The sequence below is a fragment of the Diabrotica undecimpunctata genome, chromosome 4 (assembly GCF_040954645.1).
Source record: "Diabrotica undecimpunctata isolate CICGRU chromosome 4, icDiaUnde3, whole genome shotgun sequence".
Lineage (NCBI taxonomy): Eukaryota > Metazoa > Arthropoda > Insecta > Coleoptera > Chrysomelidae > Diabrotica > Diabrotica undecimpunctata.
The window spans coordinates 117,890,670-117,916,269 of NC_092806.1; the positions used below are offsets into that span (position 1 = coordinate 117,890,670).

Sequence of the window (25,600 nt, forward strand, 5' to 3'; positions counted from 1 at the left end):
ACTCAAAAAGACCCCATACCTGAGACACATAAGTCAAAATTGATCTTATCACCGACTCATACACTGTTACTTCAGACAAAAAGGGTATATCAGCCTTAGACACTAACCTACTCCAAGCCGTGTGAATCGCTACTTTTGCCAAACTCTGGCGCTTTTTTAGATGAGCTTTAAACGACAACTTGGGTGTTAGTTTCATTCCCAAAGAATGATAGTTATTCACTACCTCTAATACTCGATCATTCAGCTTCCAAGATTCCCTGATCACACCACCTCCTCTTCTGAATACAAGAATTTTGGATTTATCTAAATTGATTTTTAGATTCCACATCCTACAGAATTTTTCCAGTTCATTACAGTCAAACCATTCAGATAGACCTTCCCTTGAGCAGACTGCCGATTTTGTACTTGCGAACATACTTTTTAACAAATTCAGCACTTTAGTAGATAATCCTAAGCGACTCAACTTGTAAAAAAGGGCCCATCGATCAACTGTATCAAAGGCAGCACTAAAGTCCACAAAAAATGTATAAACATTTTTTACTCCCCGTGCATGTTGGATGTTTACGATACTCGTAAGATTAAAAATGTTGTCTATAGTTGAGTAGCCAGTTCTATATCCTGCCTGAAACTCATTTAAAATGTTATTATTTTGTACCCACGAGGTAAGTCTGGTTAAAGTCAATGCCGCAATGAGTTTGGTTATTGCATTTAAGAAGCTAATACCTCGATAACTTTCTGCACTTACCATATTTCCTTTCTTATAAAGAGGAAAAATTATTGCATCATAAAATCCCCGAGGAAAGTTTGGTTTGACGAAAAAATTATTAGCAAGCACAAGTACAAGCACTTTTCCGTTTTCTGGAAGAAACTTGTAGAACTCAGCAGCAATTCTATCCACTCCTGGTGCTTTATTTGGTTTTAAAGAATCCAATGCTATTTGAAGTTCTTCCATACTAAACGGCCGGTCTAAATGTTCATTGAGGATAAACGGTTCTGCATACAACAGAGGATCTGCTGTTATCTCCGTATTCAAATGTCTTGCAAAATGTTGCAGTAAACTATTTAAGTTAACACCTTCTCCAATGGCCGAACTTCCAAACTTATACAGTCCAACAGCCTTCCAAAATTCTTTTGAATTTTTAGTATTTCTTAAACCCAATGCAGCAATCTTATAAAATTCTTTCTTTTTAAAGTCACAAAGGTGTTTGTATTCCTGTTTAACATTCCTGTATATGTTTGTTGCATAAGTTGAGCTAATTTTTCTAGATACTCTGAGATATGACATTACTTGCTTCCTCTTTCTTGCGCACTCACCATCAAACCATTGCTGGCTTTGTTTCCCCTCCTCCTTTGCCTTAAAAAGCTTACATTCTCCCTTGTGTGCTGACTTTTTTATACATTGCTGTAGTAACTCTAAAGTTGTCTCCGGTTGATCAGTCCACTCATTCACCCTATTAATTTCACAAGACATTCTTTCTTTATATTTTTCCGAATCAGTTTGGGTCCAAGTAATTTTAGGAAGCAGTGGCAAAACTTTACTCGTTGATCCCTGACCGTCATTATCGAAGGTCAGCTCCACTATTAGAGGCATATGGTCAGAATAATATTCACAACCTATAAAAAAAATTTCTACTAAATTTAACATCGGTCTTGATACACCTGCAAAATCTATGACAGAACTGCCTAACGGCCCTAAGAATGTGTACTCCCCCTCTATATCGCCTTTTATTCTACCATTCAAAATAACTAAATTAAAGTCGTCACATAGTCCAATTATCTTTTCCCCATGATGATTAATCAACTTATCTTTAGAAACTCTCCTTTCACTCAGGCTTGTCCTTCTGTATACCCCATCTTCATCAAGCTCATCACCTAAAATCCCTTCCTCCCCCAATCTTGCATTAAAATCACCTACAACTAAACTATTTTCAACATTCTGATCTAAATTTTCTACTAAAACCCTTTCAACATTTTCAAAACACTCCGCCCAATACTCTCCTGGCCTCAGATACACTGGAATAATGCTTACTTTTTCATCACCTACTTTTATATCTATAATCATTTGACCATCCACTTTCCTCAACTTATGTTGTATCTTATGATTAACACCACACAACCACCCTCCACTCGCTCTACCAAAATTGGAAAATCTCACAGCTGTCTGTGTATATAACTTATATCTATTATTAAAAACCTTATCAGTAAATACAGTTTCTACATGCGTTTCACATAATATAAATATTTCAAAGTTACTTACATATTTTACAAATCCTATTTGATTAAGTTTTGATTTCAAACCTGCTATGTTATACATAAGTATTTTTATTGTGTTCCAACTCTCATTACCAATAGCCATATTACCAATAGCCATTCCATCTACCATCTATATAGTAGACCCAACATCTACTATTATGTTTGGATCTGCAACATAAAGGACCAGTAATGCTATTTATCAGCTGAAGTGTCCCCTTATATGAATTTTGCAAAAAGGCTTTGACGTATAAATTTGAGAAGGACTTTCTTATATTTCATTTTGTTGTCACACCATTCAGTAGAATAAGTGAACTTGGCATTTGATCTTTAAAAATACTCTTTTTGGTTTTATATACGTTTTATTTTATTTTTTAGATGAAATAAAAAGGCAGTTCCAGAACGCTGGCGTTAAAATGATTATCACCGTACCATTATTATTAGAAGTAGCGACAACGATAGCTCCTTCATTAACAGGTTATAGAACTACAGTTTGTATTGGGGGAGATGACGATGTAACAAAGAATGTAAATGGATTAGAAAGTTTACTTAAAGGTGATTATTAATTTATAGTTTGGTTATCATAGGGTGTAAATTGTATTGCTTTTATAAGCACTCTATATAATATCTAGATAATTAAGGGAAAAAATACTTATTCAATATACAAAATCAACAAATGCAAAAGTATTTTTTTATTTACTTTTTACTTTAAATGTATTATTTAATTATTAGAAGGCCATGAATCTAAACTTGGACATAATTTTTACAAACATTTTAAAATAACATTTTCTTGTATATCTAAATTCAAAATCACTTTCTTCTTCAGTATTAATTAATAATTATGATTTTCCCTATCTACCACTTAATATTTTATAAGATTATTGATTAATAATTTTATGTGATGCACAACCTTTAGTGAAGAATAATTTTTTTTTTCGTGAAATTATTAATAAAGAAATTTATCATTTTTTGACATCATCAACATGAATAAATATGAACCTTTTAAAACGAGTAAATCGGTACTCACCTGAGGGACCGCAGACGTTCGGATACAATTAGCGCCTCTTTGTAAAGACAATGACGTCGACTTTACTAAAGTAACAAGACATTTACTTAACACAGACACTACACATTACTCCCCTGAAAGTTATAATCTAAAAAAATCATTATGAAATTGACTGGCCAGTTGGTTGTGAAAACCAGTGCCAATAAAACACAAAACACACACACACACACACACACACACACACACACACACACACACACACACACACACACACACACACACACACACACACACACACACAAAACGAGTATAAATTACATCACATAGATATTATGTTAAATATATGCCAATATCACTGTCGTCTTTAAAATTGATATTTTGTATATTACTCGTATATGTAGGAAAACATGAATTCTCAGCTTTCATGCAGACTGCATTTTTCCAACTATTCGCATCAATTTTGAGTACTTCCTTTTCAATTAAATGCAGGACACATGCATTTAAATGTGGCGAAGTATTATTTCTTCGAACTCTTGACTTAGGTTGATGCCACATATGTTCGATTGGGTTAAATACACAGTAATATGGTGGAAGTCTTAAAATCGTATGACCCATATTTTCGGCATAATTATCACAAAAGTATTCTTTTTTCAATGCGAAACTTTTTAAAATGTCCAATAAATCCTTCTTAGTATTATCTATGTGAAAATAGATATCTTTGTCATACAAGTAATTCTGTATTGTTATTTTCGTATCGCTTGAACTGGGAATTTTATTTAATTGCCTGCTATGATATGTTGCATTGTCTATAACTACAACCCTATTAGGAGGTATGTTGGGTATTAACTTATTTTTGAACCAGTCTTCAAATATATCTGAAGTTGTGTTGTCATGGTAATCGAGACATGAATCACTGATGTTTTTAGCTGATAGAGATAAGGCATTTTTAACCCATCCATCGACTGATCCAGCATGGAATATTGTTATTCTTTTTCCTCTATTAGAAGGCGCTTTTGTTGAACAATATTGACTATTATCTACCCAACCTTTAGATGGCGTATCGTGAGTATCAAACCACGCTTCATCTAAATAAATAATAGGTCGATTCTCTCGACGATACTGTTTAATTTTGTTTAAATATTCCATTCGCCATATCCGTAAACGATTGGATTTCATAAGTACCTGTCTTTTATCTACTTTTTTGTATTTAAACCCTATACGTTGCAAACACTTCCAACCAGTTGTTCTACCGCACTTAATTTCAGTGTTGTCGACGTGAAGCCTGTCAACTAATATATCTAGTGTGGGTACAATTTGTTCTTCATACAAGGCATACACTTCGCGACGAATAAGATCTTCATCTGCACGATCGAGCTTCCGAGAAATACTGTTATCCCGTCTTATTAATCTTGGTATAATAGGATTACTTACAATTTTTCTGACTGTGGATAATGGTTTTTTAGTCAAAGTTGCCGTTTCATGTAAGGCTTCGTTACTGTCCATGTTTTTTTCGACAAGAGTTTGAAAAACATTAGCATTAATTTGTTTTGCATCAGTAGATAAATGTATTCGTTGGCGGTGTTCAGGTTCTAATGAATGAGATCACCTCCTTGTCGATTTGCTTCCGGTTCATTAACTGGCGAAATTGCCCTATTATCCTCTGGACTCCAGAGACGCTACATTGTTTCATACAATAAAGGTACATTTGACTACGTGGATTCACCGGCAAGTGTACACACTCTAAAAAAATAAACACTTTTATAACAATACTCAACTAATTTTTTGCACAAACTGAACACTCAAACGACTTTACAACCAATTCTGCTTGTTTTCTACCCACTTATCTTCATCATTTTATCTTGTCCTTTATTATTAGTTGTAATATACGATACTGGTTATATTTAAGAATGTGATCTAGAGAGGAAATTTTTCGACATTTTATGATTGTTAAAAGTTTCCGAATATTATTAGGCCTCTGGCCAATTTATTTCTTTTATGCCACAAGCTTTGGAGTTTCTTTAAAAAAATTGTAAGAATATAAATTAACGACTAATGGTGAAATAAGGCATCCCTGCCTTACTCCGCGTTATATTTGGAATTCCCTACTTGTATAATTGCCAACTATTACCTTTGTCTCCTGTTTCTAATATACATTTTTTACTACTCATATGTCTGGATTATCAACCCAATTGTTTTTTGTAATATTTCAATTAGCTTAGTATGTTGTACTATCGAAGGCATAGTAAGGTATGTATGAGGCGTCTCTTTGTTGATCACTGCACTTCTGAAGGAAGAAGTTAGCCTTGCGGAAACCAAACTGTGTACCGTCGGATCCACCTTCGTATTTATTTATAATTAGACCATGTATAATTCAGAGAAAGAGTATCGCTCATAAGTCTGTAATCGTTGTAATATCGAGGTCTCTGTTCTTTCGGCAGCGGTACAAATCTAGATATTAGCCAATGTCAATATTGTCTTTGTTCATTAGTTTAAGCAGTTTAACAGGAATATTATCTAGCCTATCTTACTTCTGGCGGTATAATTTCTAGACTTTCTTAAATCCGTATTATCCGGTCTAGGATCTTATTATTCCATAATGTAAGTTAAGTTAGGTTAGGTTAGGTTCAATATGAGTGGGCCCTTAACAATCTTTCCACACATCTTAAGAGGTCTATTGTGGCTCATCACTAGGTTAAAGCTCTCCTTTCAGTCCAGTGTTTTTAACAAAGTTTATTATGGTCTTATGTGACATTAATCCTATCCAACCCTGAGCAGTTGCATAGGAAGTGTTCTACGCAACTGCCTCACAAAATTTACAATCCTCACTTTCTGTCAGTCCGATTTTTTCTTCATAATGCTTCATAATGTTTGGAGCACCTCTTTTAGTAAATTAAAAATAAATGGATGGCCCCATTTAATGGTCAATATAACTCATTACATATATTTAATCTGATAATAAGACAATATTGTGCATTAATCTTATTTCTACATTAGTTTGAAATATAATTATCTAGTAAAAATATTGATTTCAGCTGGATACGAAAGCGAATTGCCAGGAATAAACCCTAGGGAGTTGGCGCTACTTCCATATTCCAGCGGGACCACAGGATTGCCTAAAGGTGTAATGTTGTCCCATTATAATTTAGTGTCCAATTTAGTACAGGGAGACAGAGATGATTTGATAGCGAGAAAAACAAAAGGTTAGTATTTCACCTATCGCTCTGGTAGTTCTAGTTTATTTACTTATTTTCTACAGTGGGTGATTGGAAATTTTAGTTTTGTTTTTAGAAATATAATTGAAATAATTTCCTTATTATAGCAATTTTTGTTTTTCTTCGTTGCTTAGTTACATTATTTGTTTTGGACCAGACAATTTGCTTTATACCATAGTGTTAGTGAAGTGAATGTTATTTTTGCTTAAAATTTCTTCATGTCATTTATCTTAAGTTTCTAAATCTTACATTTACCTGGGACAGATAATGAAAGTTAACAAAGAATATCAAACTGCCGAAATTACCAGAAGAATAAGGTTAGCGTGGGCAGGATTGAGAAAACTGAGTTGGATCTTGAAAATCACTAAAATAGAACAATATTTGAAAACCAGAATTTAAGATCAGTGTATCCTCCCTATACTCACGTATGGTTCACAGACGTGAACACTCACCAAGTCTAATATGAATAAAATAGTAAAGGCACAAAGAGCGATGGAAAGATTAATGCTCGTGGTGAGACTTGTGGGATAGACAAAAAACAAATAAATGGATTAGAAGCAAAACCAAAGTAAAAGACACAGGAGAACATGCTGCCAAATGAAAATGGAGCTTCGCAGGATACAATGCCCGACCGGAGGATAAAAGATGAAACTACGAAATCCAACAATGGAGATCATGGTTAGGGAAAAGAAGCAGAGGAAGACCAAAAATGAAATGGGCTGATGACATTAAGAATATTGGAGGACACAACTGGAAGCAAGTGGCGCAAAATAGAAAACACGATTAATTTGGGGGAGGCCTATGTTCAAAGTTGGATTAATTAAGGTTGAAGAAGAAGAAGATCTAAATCTTGCCAATGTTCAGAATAATATCATTCATTTATTAGACAAATTACCTCATAGTCTTTTTGTTTAATTGACTGCTACTGGTAATAATTGATCTTATTTGCTAACCTTACTATACTATAACAACTTACAATTGAAGGTGATTCATTATTGGAAACATCGCACTTAAAGTGACCAACCCATATTCCCGTTATCAACAGAGGCGTTCAAAAATAATATTTTAATTATTTATTAGTTTTGACAGGTATCTTATAGTTGTTAAAAAAAAAATAAAGTAAAATTTTATTATTATTATAGAGTGCCTAATACAATACTTATTATATTCCACTTATATAGAAGGAGAACTACAAAACAAAGAAATAATTACCTAGGTTATTCTTATGAAGTTTCAGAATCCAGCGACTCATCCGAAGAGGAATCCCCAGTCACACTTAAGTCTATTATTATTTTGTCGAAAACAGTGTTTACCATCTCGTCCGTCCAATCTACACATTTTCTCTTCTTCCTTGATCACATGGGCTATGGCATTAGCACAATTTTCTTTCAGTATCCGTTCCATTCCGAGTTCTAACAAACGTTGGATATCAGAAATTTTATAATCACGTTTTCACGAGCTACGTAACCCTTTACTTGAGCCAAGATTTATTCTATCGGGTTTAAGTCGCAATGGTAAGGAGTAAGTCCCAAAATGGTGATGTCTTTAACACGAGCCATTGTTTCTACAATATACTGTCGATATCTGTCACAATGCTGTCTAATGACACTTATAATCTCAGCCTTAACCATGTCCTCGGAAAATAGAATTTCTTTTTGTCCTAACCAACTCTGCATGTCTGCTTTTCTGGTGGCCATTATTGGCAGATATTCTACTAATCGGGGGTGATAAAAAGCGTTATCCGTCACTATTACGGAATTTGGCTCGACTAGTGAAAGAAGTGATTCAAACCATTTTTGAAAGTATTGGGCCTAAAAATTAGTGCACTATCGTTTAAAAAGCCACTCTCACTACCTATATGGGCGACAATCATTCGTTGCCCTTTACCCGTTGATCCTAGTAAACCTTTTGATAAACCGTCCACAAATGCTTGACGATAACTCATTACAGTAGTATCTTGCCAGATCTTAGATACTGCGTGACCAGCGTTCACCTACGTTTTGTCCAGATGATAAATCTTTTTATGGGCAAAACGAACCTCTCTAATAGATCAAAGATATCTTCGTCGCCATGGGACTATATCTTATCTTTCTGTTAAGACAGATTTACTGGATCTTTTGACATATATAAATTTAAAATCTTCTTTTATTATTATCCTTAACGTCTCTTTACCCATTTTTGGAATGGGGTCATTCTCCATTATCTTTGTCCTAATGGATTTGAGAGTTGGCGCTTTATTTTTTAAAAAGAAAGAATGAATAGTAGTGCGTACAAATTTTTCCTGGTACTCGCCCAATTCAATTTTTTTTTCTACCACGACAATGTACTTTTAGAGCTTGCACAATCTCAGTTACCTTTTTTTCACGTACAATGCGTTCAATTGTCGACACGAATACTCCCGTTAAAAATAAAGACTGAGCTACGGCTTCCACTGTACGTATTTTGTAAATTTTCATACACTCTGCAGACAATCTGCTTTTCTTCTACCGACATAAACTTCCGCTTTCTTTGTACATTACTACGACTGCTAAGGCCATCTTAATGCTATAAAAAGAATAAACATCAATTATCTTATTCTGCTATTTGTCTGTTGTTTACTTACTTTAAAAACTATTTTAAAGATAATAAATGTGTAATAAAGTATATTTAATAATATTACACACAATAATTACACACATTCACAAGAAACAGAGCACACAACGCCTATGCAGATATGGACGCTTGATGATGAAGAAACTGAACGAATAACGTTTAGAGATTAAGTGAAGCAAAACGTAGTTTAACTAACTTTATTTAACTCGAAACTCACTTAATTACAAATATCACAATTACTAATTACATTAATAATTATTGGTTTGACAACAATTAGCACTGATGCGTAGAATCGCTAATAATAATTTCAGAGCCTGCTCCTGCTCACTTATATAATGATTAACGAATTATTTCGAAACAGCTGACTGAGCGAGATTCAAATGATCGAGAACTCTGAAAATTCTCTGAGGTCATCCCTATATCGGAATTTGTAGAATAATTTAGGCAACGGAGAGAGTTCTCGATTTCTCTAACGTACAGGGCCGCAATCAGGGGTACCTGACTTACAACTGACAACAATATATAGAAAATGTATTTAGGTACTTGTATAGAGCAAATATACAAATCATTTTCGAGACCATGTGCTGGAAATGAAAATAATATTGAACGAAAAGATATTCTTGAAAAAAACAGGAATTATATGTAGTGATAGATACAGTAACAATAAACGAATATTTTTGTAAGATGTAGAATTGAAATTTCAAAAACCTTCTATGCAACATTTACCTTAACATATAAATACGAACATATAAAACATAATTTTTTACTAAACAAATAATACCATACTAAAATTCTGCCTATTTAATTTATTTTAATTTAATCAAAAATATTCAAATGTTATGTAAAATCATAAACGTGTATCAAAATTAAAGAATTTCAATACTTACTTATGCTTTCAAATCAGACAAGAAATATACAAGAAGATATGAACATCAAGATTCTAAGAAAAAGAAACCCGAGGAAGACGAAACAATCAGATTCAGAATTTCATGTAATAATGTGATTTAAGATAAACAAATGGTTTCCTTCCAGTCACCGTTAGTATCGAGTAACAAAAGCAACATAAAAAGAACAATTATCATGCAGAACTTTCTTTACTTATCTATCTAATATCCATTAGAAGGAAATAAAGTTTATTCTTTCCTTTCATAAGAGAAACGATCGAATCATAAACTTTTGATTATTTTCAGCTGGAGAACGCCACAAGGTCCTTTCTGTACTACCATTCTTCCACATCTTCGGTTTTAACGGAATTTTAAACATAGTTCTTAGAACCGGCAATCACATGATTACTATACCGAGGTTTACTCCCGAAGACTACGCTAAAGCATTGGAAAATTACCGTCCATCATTTCTCTTTGTTGTTCCTTCGTTACTTCAGTTTCTGGCATCGCATCCTGCCATCACTAAAGAACATTTAGCCAGCGTGGAAGGCATTCAGTCTGGAGCAGCGCCTTTAACGGAAGGACTCTTGCAGAAATTCAAGGCCAAACTTGACAATCCAAATGTAATGATCAAACAAGGTAACCGATGTTAAACTATAATTGGAAAAAAATCCATCATTGATAATATTAATTATTTAGGATATGGAATGACTGAAAGTTCACCGGTGACCTTTATAATGCCGAAAATGACACCACCATCAAAAATTGGCACCATAGGAGTATTGTATCCCAGTACTGAAGCCAAAGTTGTATGTTTAGTGACGGGGAAAACGTTAGGCACCCATGAATCTGGAGAACTGTTAGTCAGAGGGCCACAGGTTTGTATTGTTGGTTGTGGATTATTATTTTTTCTAATATAATTTTAATTCTAGATTATGATGGGTTATTTGAATAACGAGGCTGCTACCGCTGAAACTATTGATAAGGAAGGATGGCTGCATACGGGAGATGTAGTTTACTATGACGAAGATGGGTATTTCTATATTGTAGACAGGTGTAAAGAGCTTATAAAAGTCAAAGGAAATCAAGTAAGTTTACATAAGAATATTTATTCTTGGTTAATGTGATTGCTAGGTAAGATTTGATTTTTTGAGAAAATAGAATTTGAGCAAGTTTTAAAACATAAAAAACTGACAAAGTCCGTTAGTTTAAGACAAAAGACGGATTTATGATTTCTGGATATTAAACACCAGAAACCTGAATAACTCTGTGAGAGATTGCGTAACCAATCCCCTAGGAAAGGCAGTGACAGGGCTAAAAGGAAGGGAGAAATGGTCACCCGAAATGGAAGGGTCGCCCATACATGAAACACTGACACTGCTATGACATTCGACACTGCTACGAAATGAACATTATTACCTCGGAATGGGTACAATTATCAAAACAAACAACGCAAGCCACGGACTACTTAGTTGGTACCGACCTGATAAAACAAAAGAGCGATAAAACAAATAAAACTGTGATATGACGTGACAGAGATTCAGAAACTAAGGTGGACGGGCTTTGATCAATACACAAGGTCAGTAGAGGTCGGCATAAAAAATGATGGGGCTGTGTAATAAATGAAAGATTTAAATCAAAGCTGTTATGCTTTAAACCAGTTAATGAAAGAATCTGACTTGTAAGAATAAAGTGTAAATGGACCAATTTAACTACATTCTCAGTTTAAGACGCACCGGTGGATGATATAGAAGAATTCCACGACTCTCTAAATCAGTTGTACATAGAAGTTCCTTATAGTGACTTTTAAAAGCAAAAGTAGGCAAAGTACCTGTGGCAGGAAGACATAGCCTACATGACAATACCAGTGTCAATGGATCACGTTTGATCGATTTTGCGACAAGTTGCAGCTTACTTATCAAAAACAACCAGTTTGCTAAGAAAAATATCCATAAGACAACTTGCAAATTAAATTATGGAAAACAAATAATCAAATAGATCATTTTTTGATTGGCGGAAGGCATACTAGCAACATAATAAGCCAGATGTAGGCCAATAAGTATAGTATAGTAGAAAAATGAAGTGTAGCGAAACTGGAAGAAGAAGAAAGACGAATACAATACTAACTAGAAATAAAAAATAGATTTTATATTCTGGAAAATAATGCCAATGAACGAGAAGATATAGATCAGAACAGACGAAAACACAAAAAAAAGTGGTTCGATCGAGAGAGAATGTGAAAGAGTCTTAAAAGGAAACAAGTAAACGTGCATAATATAACAGCGAGAGGGAGAGAGAGACGCAGCTAGAAGAATACTAAGATACTAGCAATAACGAATAGAAAAGATAGAAAAAGAGCATAGACACAATCAAAATAAAGTATTCTACAGATAATTAAGACAACACAAGGCAGGCTCGTATCTAAGGACAACTAACTTGGTCAAAGATACAAATAAAGAAATTCCCACCGCCGAAAAAACATAAGGGACTATTAAATGGACGAAATAGAAATAAATCCACTAACCTACAAGGAATTAGCAATGCTTCAAAACCCTAAACAACGGAAAATCACCGGCTTTGCCGTTATAATTACAATCCAACAAGTAATGGTGAAGGCCTAGAAACAAGAAATAATACAAAATAATGGTCTAACGCTATGCTACTACCATACGCCGAAGAAATAGTTGGTGAATACCATTGTGGCTTCAGGCCTGGAAGGTGGACAATTGATCAAATATTTACTCTTACATATTTACAATTAATCGTCTGAAACTATGGTAAGCAATATTTGAGTTGCGTGTACATTAGAAATTTACTGCGATATCGTGAATTTATGTAAATCTTTGTTCAGGTTAATAAGAATAGGAGGAAAACCATCAAACGCTTTCTGCATAAACTATGGACTAAGACAGAGATCCGCTGTCCCATTGTTACTTAACCTAAAAATAGACTGACTATAAAAAGGTGCAAAGATGCAGTCAGAGAGGATCTAGAGAAAATGGGGGTAAACCAGTGGGAAATGCTCACCCTTAAAAACGTGGTAAAGACTCACAAAGAGTTGTAACGTCATTGATGATAATGATGACGAAACTCTTTAGTTTATGGGGTACATATATATATATATATATATATATATATATATATATATATATATATATATATATATATATATATATATAATAGACAACGCAGTCTTTGCATCTCTTTCTAATGGACCGGGTTCATCGACCACGTGATCTTCCCATTGGTAATAAATTAATAATCTAGGCACAGCATAGATTTTTTAGATTTTTTGTTCCTTATGCTGTGATTTATGTGGCAATTAGGTGATCTCTGTTTTTGTATAATTCGAACCATCCATTTAAGAGATCATTAGCCATTTCTAGACTTTTGGTCCACTATCTATTCATTTTCATTAAAATAAGTATGTTTTGTGGGCTTTGGCAAACGAAACTTAAAAATGGATAACCTAAAGAATATAAGTAATTGTGACTATAACTAAACTGTTCTTAAATGGGTGTAATCAATCATATTAAACAGAGAAGAAAGCTGTAAGATAAAATTAAGGTAAGTAGAACAGTAGCACCAACCCTAAGTTGGTGCTGCTGCTGGTAACACTTAATAAAGAGTGAGCAGAGCTAAAAGGTAGGAGAAATGTACACTTTGAATCCGTTCAAGCTAAAAGTTGTAATATTTTGATAGAAATGTTCAAAATAATCAGAATCATAAGAGAAAGGAAATAACAGAAAAAATTACACAATTTATGGCAACAAATGATCAGTGATCAATATTGTTACTCTTTAAAATAACTTATTCAAACACCAACAATATTACAATACTTTAACTCAATAACAACTATAAACTTCAAAATACTACTGTTACTAACTGTCAACTTTTTATGTTTATATATATTTTCTGACATTAAAAACATTACTAGATAGTTCAGGGTTTCTCGATGACATCTTGATCATTCTAGATTTCTTTAATAGGCCTTCTTTTTCGCCAAGGTACTTTTTCAATATGGAATAAATCTCAATAAATAATCTAAATAAATCTTTCGTAACAATATATTTCTAGAGAATGGTTAATATATCATTTTATGTATTTTAAACGAAAGGGGAGTATATAACGAATATATTAAGATAGAAAAAACAAACAAGGTGACTACCAAAAGGGCACTACACAGTATTTTCAATATTAATGAACATCTAGCGACATACGAGATATCATAGGGCACTATGGCTAAACATAGATTTAATATAAGACAAATTTTGATTTATTGACCTAAAGAAGGCTTCTGGCTGAGAAAAATAAACAACTGATCGAATTCTAACATGTGACATAGCAAATGAAAGGGTAGGATATAACGAATATATATATATATATATATATATATATATATATATATATATATATATATATATATATATATATATATATATATATATATATATATATATATATATATATACCGGTATTTAGTCGCCACGCCCTTCCGGTAGGGATCATGGAGGAGTGACACCGAGCCGCAAGCCCTTATCTCTTGCCGTACTGCTCCACCATAGGCCGATTAGACACCAGCATATTCTAGTCTAAGCCGCAGATTCGTTTTAGAATTTTAAACTGCTGCGTTGACCCTTTTATTTTTCCGCACGCCGTGCCGGGGCTTGAACCCACATCCACTGAACCATTCGACAGAGAAGCGAATGAGAATCGGCCGCCTGGCCCGCTTGGCTATCTGACCGACATAACGAATATATTAAGATAGAAAAAACAAATAAGGCGATTACCAAAAGGGCATTACATAACATCTTCGTTATTAATAAACGTATAGCGATATACGAGATATCACATGACATTATGGATAGTAGTAGACATATTATAAGGTAAATTTGCTTTATTGACCTGAAAAAGGCCTCCGACTGAGTATAAAGTAACTAACTAGTCGAATTCTAGCATATAACACATCAAATAAAACGACTTGAGATGTATACTAGATATAATGTATATAGCGTGCCATCAAAAAAATATATGTATACAGGATAGGCAAAATTACTAAGTTGTTATAAGTATGACCGTTCAAAGATACGAGGGGGAAGAGACTTTTGGCTAGTATGTGTTTTTGGTCGAGTTATCTTGGTACTTGTGGGACCAAAATGTTTTTCAATGTTTTAACATCTCTTGTGAAAAAGTAAATCATTTGAATTCAACTTTGCACATTGTACTTTTTATGTTCTGTCTGTATAAAGGTTTTACTCGCAAACCCAGAGCAGAATACCCGCAACAAAAAAAGCGTAGAATATCGTATAAAGTCTCATATAAGTGGTACAGCTCCACCTCTTTTAAAATTAACTGTAAAATATAATTTAGTTACAGTTTTCACACAAGTCCTGAGACATGCGCTGGAGTTGCTTTTAACGGCTGTGCTGATTGATAGGAGAGTATTTAATGTCTCTGGCAGAAGCCATGTTAAGAGGATGTTAAGGGTCTATGGGACCGAACATCTTCGTATCATTTCTTGGTTTCCTCAGTTTTCAAATAATAATAACTTGGTTTTTCTCGATATATTATATAGGGATATAGACAGTTACTAGACACTTATTAAAGATAGTCGACCTCTACAAGAATGTCGTCAAGACCTGCATCTTTTCTTATTTTACCTTTGGTTATTTGCCTGTTTAACTCTTGTGTGTTGAAGGAGCTGGCAATATTGGTTGTTTCTTCTTCCTCATTTCTAATTATTCTGATACTTATTTTGAAAGGTTTCTGTTCAGGCTGGTTTCAGGCTTCTAGGAGCTGGTTAGCTATATTATTGGCGGTTATAGACGCATGGCCCGGAGAGCATGTATAATCATGGTTTAATCTTTTCAGAAGTCCCCATGCTTTATGGATACTTTTGCCCATGTCTAAATTCTCAATTTTCTTGCAATTGGTTTCATTTAGGATAATTATAGCCGCTTCTCTTTTTACCATTATGTGGTATAAGGGTATTTGAATATATATATATATATATATATATATATATATATATATATATATATATATATATATATATATATATATATATATAACCAAACAACACAGTTTATTAGGGTTGCAGTCAGAAAATTGGCCGGGATGTTAAGGAAACACTCTTGTGACTTTTTGTCTAGCTTCCGGAATGGTTTTATTCCTTTTTCAAGACATAGTCGTTGAGATTATTTATAAAAGCATAGACACTCAACATTAATAACACACACATAAAATAGTGGACAAAATACATTTTAAAATTCTTTAAAACTTAGGTACAGATAGTAAAAATTTTGTTTGTCATCTTTTACTGGTGTGTTTTAACATCCCGGCCAATTTTCTGACTGCAACCCTAATAAACTGTGTTGTTTGTTTATATTGACAGTCACTAATATCCAGTACTCCCAATAAAAATAGTAATTATATTAAGATGTCACAAGAAAATAGTTTCAAGTTTTGTATTACTTTGATGACTTTTTCCTCTGTTGGGATGTTATCTTTCTCTCTTTTGTCTTTCATGCCTTCGAGTTGGAATTATGCTTCTTGCAACCCCATCTCATTTCTTATATTTAGTTTCTCCCCAAAAATTTCTGCTCATCTTTTTAGTATCTGGTCCTGATCGCCAATGTTTTCTTCTATTCTATTTCTAACTATTGATAATCTAGGTTTAAATTCGTTTCTGTTCAGGTTAACTTTCTTGTAGAATTTTCCCGTTTTCATTTGTATGTTATGCTTCTCCAATTCTTTCAGTTGGTTTTATATATGATCCATCCTTCTCTTCAGTATTCGTCTTTTGTCTCGTATCAGCTACCTATACTCTTCCTCTACTTGTCTCGTTCTTCGTCCTTGGAGCCTTGTATAGGCTTGATTTTTTCTTTGCATTGCTTGTGCACATTTCTCATCGTACCAGTCCGACGTTGTTTTTTCACACTTTTGTCTTCCAATCACCTCAGTTGCTACCTCTTCCAATATGGTTTTACACTGCCTCCAAGAGTTGTTAACATCTTCAATTATATCACCTGTATAGTTCTCTAGCTTACCTTTCAGATTTTCCTCAAATCTCTTAACTATCGCAGAAATTTTTAACCCTTCTACGTTAAACCTTTCATCTTTAACTCCTCTGGCTTTTCGTTTAGACTAGGTAGTAGTTCGAGTCTATGTTTGCCCCTGGTCTTGCACATAGGTCTATGATATCGCTGAAATGTCTTGTGTTGACCACTACATGGTCGATTTGATTTACTGTATTCTCATCAGGTTCTCCATGTTCCCTTGGAGTATATATATATATATATATATATATATATATATATATATATATATATATATATATATATATATATATATATATATATATATAGTCTTTCGTTGATAGTTTGGAAGTCGTAACCTTCTTCTTCTTAGCCTTCTCTCGTCCATTTTTGGACATAGGCCTCTCACAACTCCTTCCATCGATTTCTATCCTGAACAACATACTTCCAATTTGTTGGAAGTCTATTATAAGGTTTTTCACTCTTTTATTGACTATGAGGACGATGAGAATATCAGAGTTAGGTTTTTCACTCTTTTATTGACTATGAGGACGATGAGAATATCAGAGTTCTATCCTCCTGGTTAATCGACCTAAAAGCCAAAGACAAAATGAGTCAGATAACAAAAAAGCATACAGATCGTTACGAAAATCTGTTAGAATATGCTACAATGCAATTACTTCACTCGAGGAATCTTTTACTATGAATAAAAAAATTGGACAGGAATAATAAAGACAATTAAAGCCACACCATAATTACTATTTACTTTATTTAAAAATGAAGTATAATACGTTAAAATAAGAGAATTATTTAAAACTTAAGTTTAAAAAAAGTATTATTATCAAACTTATAACTACAACGCCAAAAAGAAAATAATAGTTGAAATATTACTCATTATTTCAAGAGATCATTATATCCTTATAGTTTTTGGTTTTATCGACAAATATATATCCAAAAGAGAAGAGAAACATTACAAAACGCATTGAAATTTTAAGACAAGAAAAGAATCATGCTTTTGACTTGTTTATTTACAAAAATTATTGTTATATACCTATATTTTTACATCTTTATACTTAGTGGTATTAGGATATTGACCTATAATTAAAAACATGTTTATCGATATTCCAAACATAGCGTTAGCAATCTTTGATTATCCCCAAACTTTATTGTTAGATTGAAATAATATACATTCCCCGTTTATAGACAAATGCTTGAGATGTGTTGAGAGTATAATCAAGTCTTACATCAGATATTTTCAGATTTCGACCAGACTTATGATTCAATTAATCATCTAAGACTGTGGAATGCAGTGTTTGAGTTGAACATACCTAAGAAACTAGCTGCAGTAACTCAAATGTGTGTAAGTAACTCCTTTGCTCAAGTTAGAATAGGAAGGAAAACATCAAGTGCTTTTAAATGCAAAATATCAAACCAGACATAGCTACTAGGGGAGCAAAGATCGTTCTCGCCTTTGTTGTTGACGCAGATGCAGTAACAAAATCAACATTAGAAGTTAAAGATATTTTTTCGAGCATTGAAGCAGCTGCATTAAATATCAGTGAGAATAGTTATAGCCTTCACTCCAGAAACAAGACCTGATACCACGAAGATTAATGGAAACGTGTGAAATGAAGGAAGACGGAGATATCGCAGAAAAAATAATACGAAATTGATAATGTAATAGAAAAATGTGTAACGACTGGACACTAGACAAAGAATAGAGGAGTGGAACAGCCTCTTATATAGAATGAAAGAGTACACACTAGAAAAATTTCTCGAGCTAAATCATCAAAGGCCAAGCAAAAAACGTAATGATAACCTGGACATTCAATATGAAGGCGCCCGAAGATGGAACAGGCCTAAGTCGGTCAAGAAAGCAGAAAAAAAAGCAATTAGCACTTGCTTTCTCCCCTGTTTTCAATATTCTTTCAAATCCATTGTGAAAGTAGATTAGACAGCTTAGTAGATTTTTAGTTTAGAGTACAAATACAAAGTATCTCGACGGCGCCATTCTAACGAAATCAAACCAAAAATCGAGAAAATTAAGATTTGGTTGCTTATATGTGATGTATTCACTGTCCTTACATAAGAAATTGAGTCCTAATTAAACTAAAAGTAACGAAAGAGGAAACATATGTTCTAATCATACAACTCTTACTACAACTTACTACTTGAGTTGTTTAAAAATAACCAAGCTGTAACACAATATGAGTCTGTTGTTTTGCATTCTAGGACATCACTATAACTATCAGAGTTAAAAATAAAACCGTAAAAAATTTCGTTCAATCAGTTTCTCCTGTAGACTTCAAAGTATTTTCGTCAATGAAGCATCACATCAGACAACAAATACTCGTTCGTTTGGCGAATTCAGACGTAGACTGATTAGTCGTAATGATGCTCCAAGAGCAGGTTCACCAAAAAACGGCAGTGCTGAGAAAGATGTCGATGATGTACGAAAGCTTATCTACGAAGATCGACATGTGACGTATCGCAAAACAAAAGCATCACTGGTGAGGAAATTGTGTGTACAAAAATAAGTTGGACACCGCATCTATTAAAACAAGAACTGAAATCAGTTTTAGAGTAAGTTGGTATCAAAAATCCCCTAGACCGCCCCAAATGTAGTTACTCAAAAAACGTGTACACTATTGTGAATGATGATGAATCGTAGATTCATACGAAAAGTAAACGCCAATCGTGTAAGTGTCCAAAGATAAAGAAAAGCTGACAAAAATCATCCTTTTTGTGTTTTTAAAAAGATGGTCGACATTTTACTCCAAGGTATAGGTATACAACCATTTGTTTGGAGCAATCCATGGATGAGTTTCGAAAAACAAATCTCAAACGAATAATTTTCCTCCATCAAGGATAAGTTCGCACACAGCTTGCAACACATCGATTTTTTTACGCAACAAAACGTCGAATTGTTAAACTATTCTCTCCAAAGTCTCAACCATTTTTTACTTCTGCGTAAATAAAAAAAAAACACGTGGATTACTTGTTTCCAGAGGAATATAAGTTTTGGGCTAGTTCAAAAGTTCATTAATCTTCGTTGAAAATATTTCGAAACGCAATGAAGTATTTAAAAGCTATTTAGTGTTTTATTTGAGTCCTATATGAAAATTTTAAACGACATTATGTATACAGAACATACGAAAAATAATATAAGGATATCATGGATGTGAAATCGGGAAAAATAGTTTTCTCTACCAAGTAGATTAAGAAACAAAATTTAAATTTTCCTTCTAATAGCCAACATCTGAAACAGATTAGTACGGCTAGAAGTAACTGATTAAAATATCCTAAACAAAGAATGTACTAAAATGCATACCGTTGCTTACCATAAAATACAGCAATTGTAAGAATCAACAAAATAGTAGCCATATACATAACGACAGTAACGAAATATACCTGCAGGCAACAACCACTGTCAGATTACATACTAACTGTAATCGCATAAAAATAGAACGGGGGGTTAGACAAGGAGACCCAATGTCACTAAACTTTTTAATACGGTGCTAGAACATGCTTTTAAGAATTTGGATTGGATGACAAAGGGAATAAAAATAGATGGAGAATATCTAAACAACTTACGTTTCGCCGATGATATACTTATAATAGCTGAAGATCTAGGTATGGCAAGAGAGATGGTACAGGAACTCGTTGTGGCTACAGAAAGTGTAGGTTTAAATATAAATATCTCGAAAACAAAAATCATGACCAATTTGGTACCCAACCAGAACATCAGTATTGGTGGGAAAGAAATAGAACTCGCAGATAGATATAAATACCTGGGACATGAAATTATGATTGGCAGGGATAACCAGACTCATGAACTGAAGAGAAGAATCGGCCTTGGGTGGGCAGCATTTGGAAAACTGAGAGAAACTTTTAAAAGTGAGCTGCCCACATGCCTAAAGAGAAAGGTATTTGATCAGTGCGTCCTCTCAGTCTTGACGTACGGAGCAGAAACACTTACCTTAACAAAAGCAGCAGCTACCAAACTGAGAGTCACGCAGAGTAGAATGGAGCGGTCCATGTTAGGAATAACTCTGCGAGGCAGAATAACCAACGAAGACATCAGGAGAAGAACCGGAGTGACTGACATCATCGAGAAGATAGCCAGACTAAAATGGAGATGGGCAGGACAAATAGCCAGAATGACAGATGGGCGATGGACAAAGAGGTTATTGGAATGGAGGCCAAGGGAAGACAAGAGAAGCGTCGGTCGACCACCTACAAGATGGACTGACGATTTAAAAAGACTCAATAAAAACTGGATGAGAGCGGCGCAAGATAGACGGGGTTGGAAACATGAGGAAGAGGCCTATGTTCAGCAGTGGACTCTTGAGGCTGGATGATGGATACATAACGACCACAATTCTAGGCGAAATCCGCAAACACTTAATAAACAATTTTATCCGGAATAATGATCGATAACAGCTGTAATGATCATTTGAGCTGTAAAGACAGAACACAACATTGGAGAAGAATTTCCTAATTAATAACTTAAAACAACCTACAATCGCGAATAAAAGTGATTATAAAACGAACTCCTCAATTTTGCTTATTGTTTTATAATTCTTTCTCTTTCTTTGGTAACTTGTAACAGAGGATCTAAGAATTAAGCTGTATTTACATAGCTATCCTCTGAAGTTTTAAGTGCAGCCCAAATTTAGATTGATACACTTTTTTTTGCAATCTTACATTGGAGGAATACCACATAAATAGTTAAAATTAAAAACGTTATCAGTCTGTCCGATGGATCTTTGCACATTTATATCATACACGAATTATTTTTTATTACGTTTCTTCTCCATACACATAACCTAAAGTCATGAAATTAGTCATGAAATTAGTCATGAAACAGCTTGTCCCTATATAACACAATACATCACACAAAGATAGCAATATGACGGATTGTGATTGATTTATCCATTGGAAATTTTAAGTTTTGTAACTGAAAGTGCGTTTGTAGTAATTTTTATTTTAGTGAATATACTGAATTTATAATTTTATTAAAATTATTATATTTAATGTACGGTTTCTTGGGGGTAAGTATGTATATATAAGTATAATGGGAAGTAATAGTCTCTAAACTCATTCATACCTGATTCATAAATTGACATCTTCTAATTTTTAAGTCAACACCGTGTAACAACTTGCACTGAACACCCAATAATAAGTCTGATGAGTCAGGTTTTAAAGATATTCCTGCGAGTAATACATAGTAAGGATATAAGAGTTAATAATTAGTATGTAATACTAATTTCGGATTTAGGAGTAGCTTGGGTACGAGAGAAGTCCTGTTCAGTATCCAAGTACTTATAATATAGAGATGCAGAGATATAAATCAAAATGTATGCATCTGTGTAATGGATTATAAAAAGGTTTTTGACAAGTCTGACATAAAAAATGCTAAAAATATTAAAAATAGCTCGATTGGACGAGACATACGAATAATTACAGCTATTTTTAGGCATCAAGTGGCAAGAACTATGCAATGAAATAAATATAAAATGAGTAGTCTCACTCCTCCAGTATACTGTCTTATTACTTTTCTCTGTAATTTGTATTCAGTGGAAATATTTAACGGAACTTTAATGGAGACAACAAAAGACATTGTAGTGAATGATATAACCGACAATAACGTTAGATATGCGATGGCACTGGCTAACTGCAGTGAACTTCCAAAATCTAATGAACAAAATAAACCAGACCTGTAAACAGTATTGATTAAAACTCTAAGAAAGTTAGCCAACTAAATCACATGCAGGATGACGGTATTAGAGTCGGGAATGCAGTACTGGACAGAGTCGAGAAACTCATGTATATCGGCAGTAATATCAATAAGAGCTGGGTTTCAACTGAAGAATTTAAAAGCCGAGTAGAATAGGGAAAATGAGAAACGTCATTTGCAGTCACGATTTTAGTATTGAGCTTCGAGTTAAAATAACACATTCTTATATCTTTTTTTATGAAACAGAAACGTCAACTCTAAGTGAAGCCATATTTAAACACTTTTGTGTTTTTGAGATGTGTAATACAGATGGCTACGAAAGATACGCTAGGTGGACAGAGTCAGAAATGGGGTTTTTAGACAGCTAAACTAAACAACACATCAGTCAATATATTACACACAAGTTTGAATACTTCGGGCACATTATGAGCATCCTGAAAACTATGAACTTTTGCATCTCATCATATTGGGAAAGATCCAAGGCAAAAGAAGACTTGACCGATTATAAACATGCAGTCAATAAAGACATGATGACAAATATAGTAGCCAACATGATACCCAACGATCGATACTGGTCATGGAACTAGAAGAAAGAAAAAGAATTCTTACATCGACTTAAATGTTTTGATTTATTTCCTATAAACACGTTTGTGCAAAGATCCAGTGGATCAGTTGTAACCTTTCAATTTTCAGATTCGATTAAAATACAGTCTTTTGACAATTTTTTCTCGTATCTGAATTTTTTTTATTTTCCATATATATTATAATTGTCATTAAACATTGTAAAAACTATGATGCCAGGGTACCTGAGGTGTATATGGTTAACAAACATTTTATGATAGATCTACATTCATGACTTCTCTTTCTGAGTTTCCTAAACTCTTTTACAAAGGTGGGCAGCAGTGCTGACATATTTGCGAATTATTTGGCATACAGCAGAAGATAATACCAGATGAAATGGCAAGGAAGACAATATTAAAATTACAAGACTGGGTGAATGAGGACTTGCAAGAATTGTTGAACACTGCTAAATATAAAGAAACTTACAATGCTTCAGTTTGTGAAGGCTATAAAAAAATATTGAAAAAAAGAAGTTTTATCTTTCCTTATACAGTATAAAAATCTAGAGACAAATATATGTATATACGAGACTACACAAGCAATTTGGTACTGTACTTTACAATCAAAATACACAACTGAACTAGACTGAATTACACCTTATTTTAATAAATGTTTATGTACAAGCATCCATCTCTTTGGCTTATCTCCCAAATCTGTTAAAAATAAACATTACCTATATGTTTACAAAAATTGTATGGAAATATAGGCTTATACCTATCGACTGACTCATTTAAAAGATCATCAAGATTTCGGTGCATTTCAATAATCAAACAGAGAAACCGAAGTATTTAACGTATCTATGAGTGAAATATAAATAATAATCCACCCACTCACATTTCACCTACGCTGACTTCAGTATGTAATCAGATACGAATTTTTCAACTGGTAGTAAGCGTTTTCTCTGGATAAGTTCAGTAATGATGATGTATTATAGGGAAGTTATACAAAAGAGTGGCAGAGTTAAATTAGTCATATATTATCTTATAAATAAGTTCATTTCTCAACAATATTAGTATGCCCACAGTGCATACATTATTCATGTTTACATACTAGACTAGAGGATCATAACAATGTCTATACTTTAAAATTTTAGTATGTTTTAGTTTAGTATTTAATAAAATCGAAAATATATGAGCCAGATAATTTTATAAGGTCTAAAATTCAACCAGACACTCTCAACATTGAATTCTAAATATCAAAGAATACATTTGAGGAGGTTTGGATTGAATACTTAGAACTGAAAATCATATTGTTATATCAATAATCCTTAAAAAATTTTCAATAATTTTGTTAAGAGCTAAAAGAAAAAAATATTAGCAGCGAATAAAGCTTATTTTGCAAACAAAAGATTACTTAAAAGCAAAACACTGACTAAGAAAACTAAGATGAACATTTATAACACCAATATTATTATATGCAGCAAAAACAATGACGATGGTTAAAAAAGATGGAGAAGACTTAAGAATATCAGAGAGAAAGAGAAAAAGATTATGAGAACCAATCAGAACAGAGCAAAATGAATATAGAAGCAGAACAAATGCAGAGATTAAGGAAGAACTTAAGGAAGACATCGTGACTAAAATAAGGCAATGCAGAGTTAGATGGTTAGGTCACATTTGGCGAGCAGGAGATAAGGGAGTGACATACGCAATGATAGAATGGAATCCAAGAGGAAGAAAGAGAACTGGAAGACCAAGATCAAAGTGGCTGCAAGAAGTTGAAGAAGACCTCCAAAGGGCAGGAGTCAGAGAATGGTGAGGAAAAACTAGAGATAGGAAAACATGGAGATATTGTCAAGAAGATAACATAAACAAAAGGGACTGATCCACCCAAGAAATAGGATTTATAAAGCATTCGCGGTTTAACTCCACGCTGGGGTGTATAGCCATTATATATATTGTTAAGAGGTCCCTCGACACCTAACGGTAGAAGAGGAAAGGTTATGTATGTTGTATGTTGTTAAGAACTTTGACATTTCTTATAAAAATTATGTTTTTTAACCAGCCTTCTTTTGCTATGCTCGCAGGCAAGGAAAACCGAGCGGCATAAAATATGAATTTTCATATTTGCTCGGTTGCATGTACATGCACCGATAACTGTACAGTTTTATCACATACACGCTAGGGCTTGCCTGTCGGTTATGCATGCAAGGTTAAAACCATCATGCAAATCCTAATGTGTATGGCCTCCATTAGATCCTGAAGTTCAGGTATATTTAAACAAATTTTAATAAACAATGCCAAAGTTATTAACAATAT

General features: G+C 33.6%; 1 protein-coding gene across 1 annotated transcript in view; it reads left to right on the forward strand.

Annotated features, from left to right (window-relative positions):
* LOC140439910 (uncharacterized) overlaps positions 1 to 25,600 on the forward strand; it is a 71,034-nt gene that overhangs the window by 38,408 nt on the left and 7,026 nt on the right. Inside the window, exons 4-8 of the mRNA XM_072530081.1 lie at positions 2,629 to 2,805; positions 6,289 to 6,456; positions 10,251 to 10,583; positions 10,644 to 10,822; positions 10,877 to 11,032. Of these exons, the coding sequence (XP_072386182.1) occupies positions 2,629 to 2,805; positions 6,289 to 6,456; positions 10,251 to 10,583; positions 10,644 to 10,822; positions 10,877 to 11,032 (1,013 nt within the window). The remainder of the gene's footprint in view (positions 1 to 2,628; positions 2,806 to 6,288; positions 6,457 to 10,250; positions 10,584 to 10,643; positions 10,823 to 10,876; positions 11,033 to 25,600) is intronic.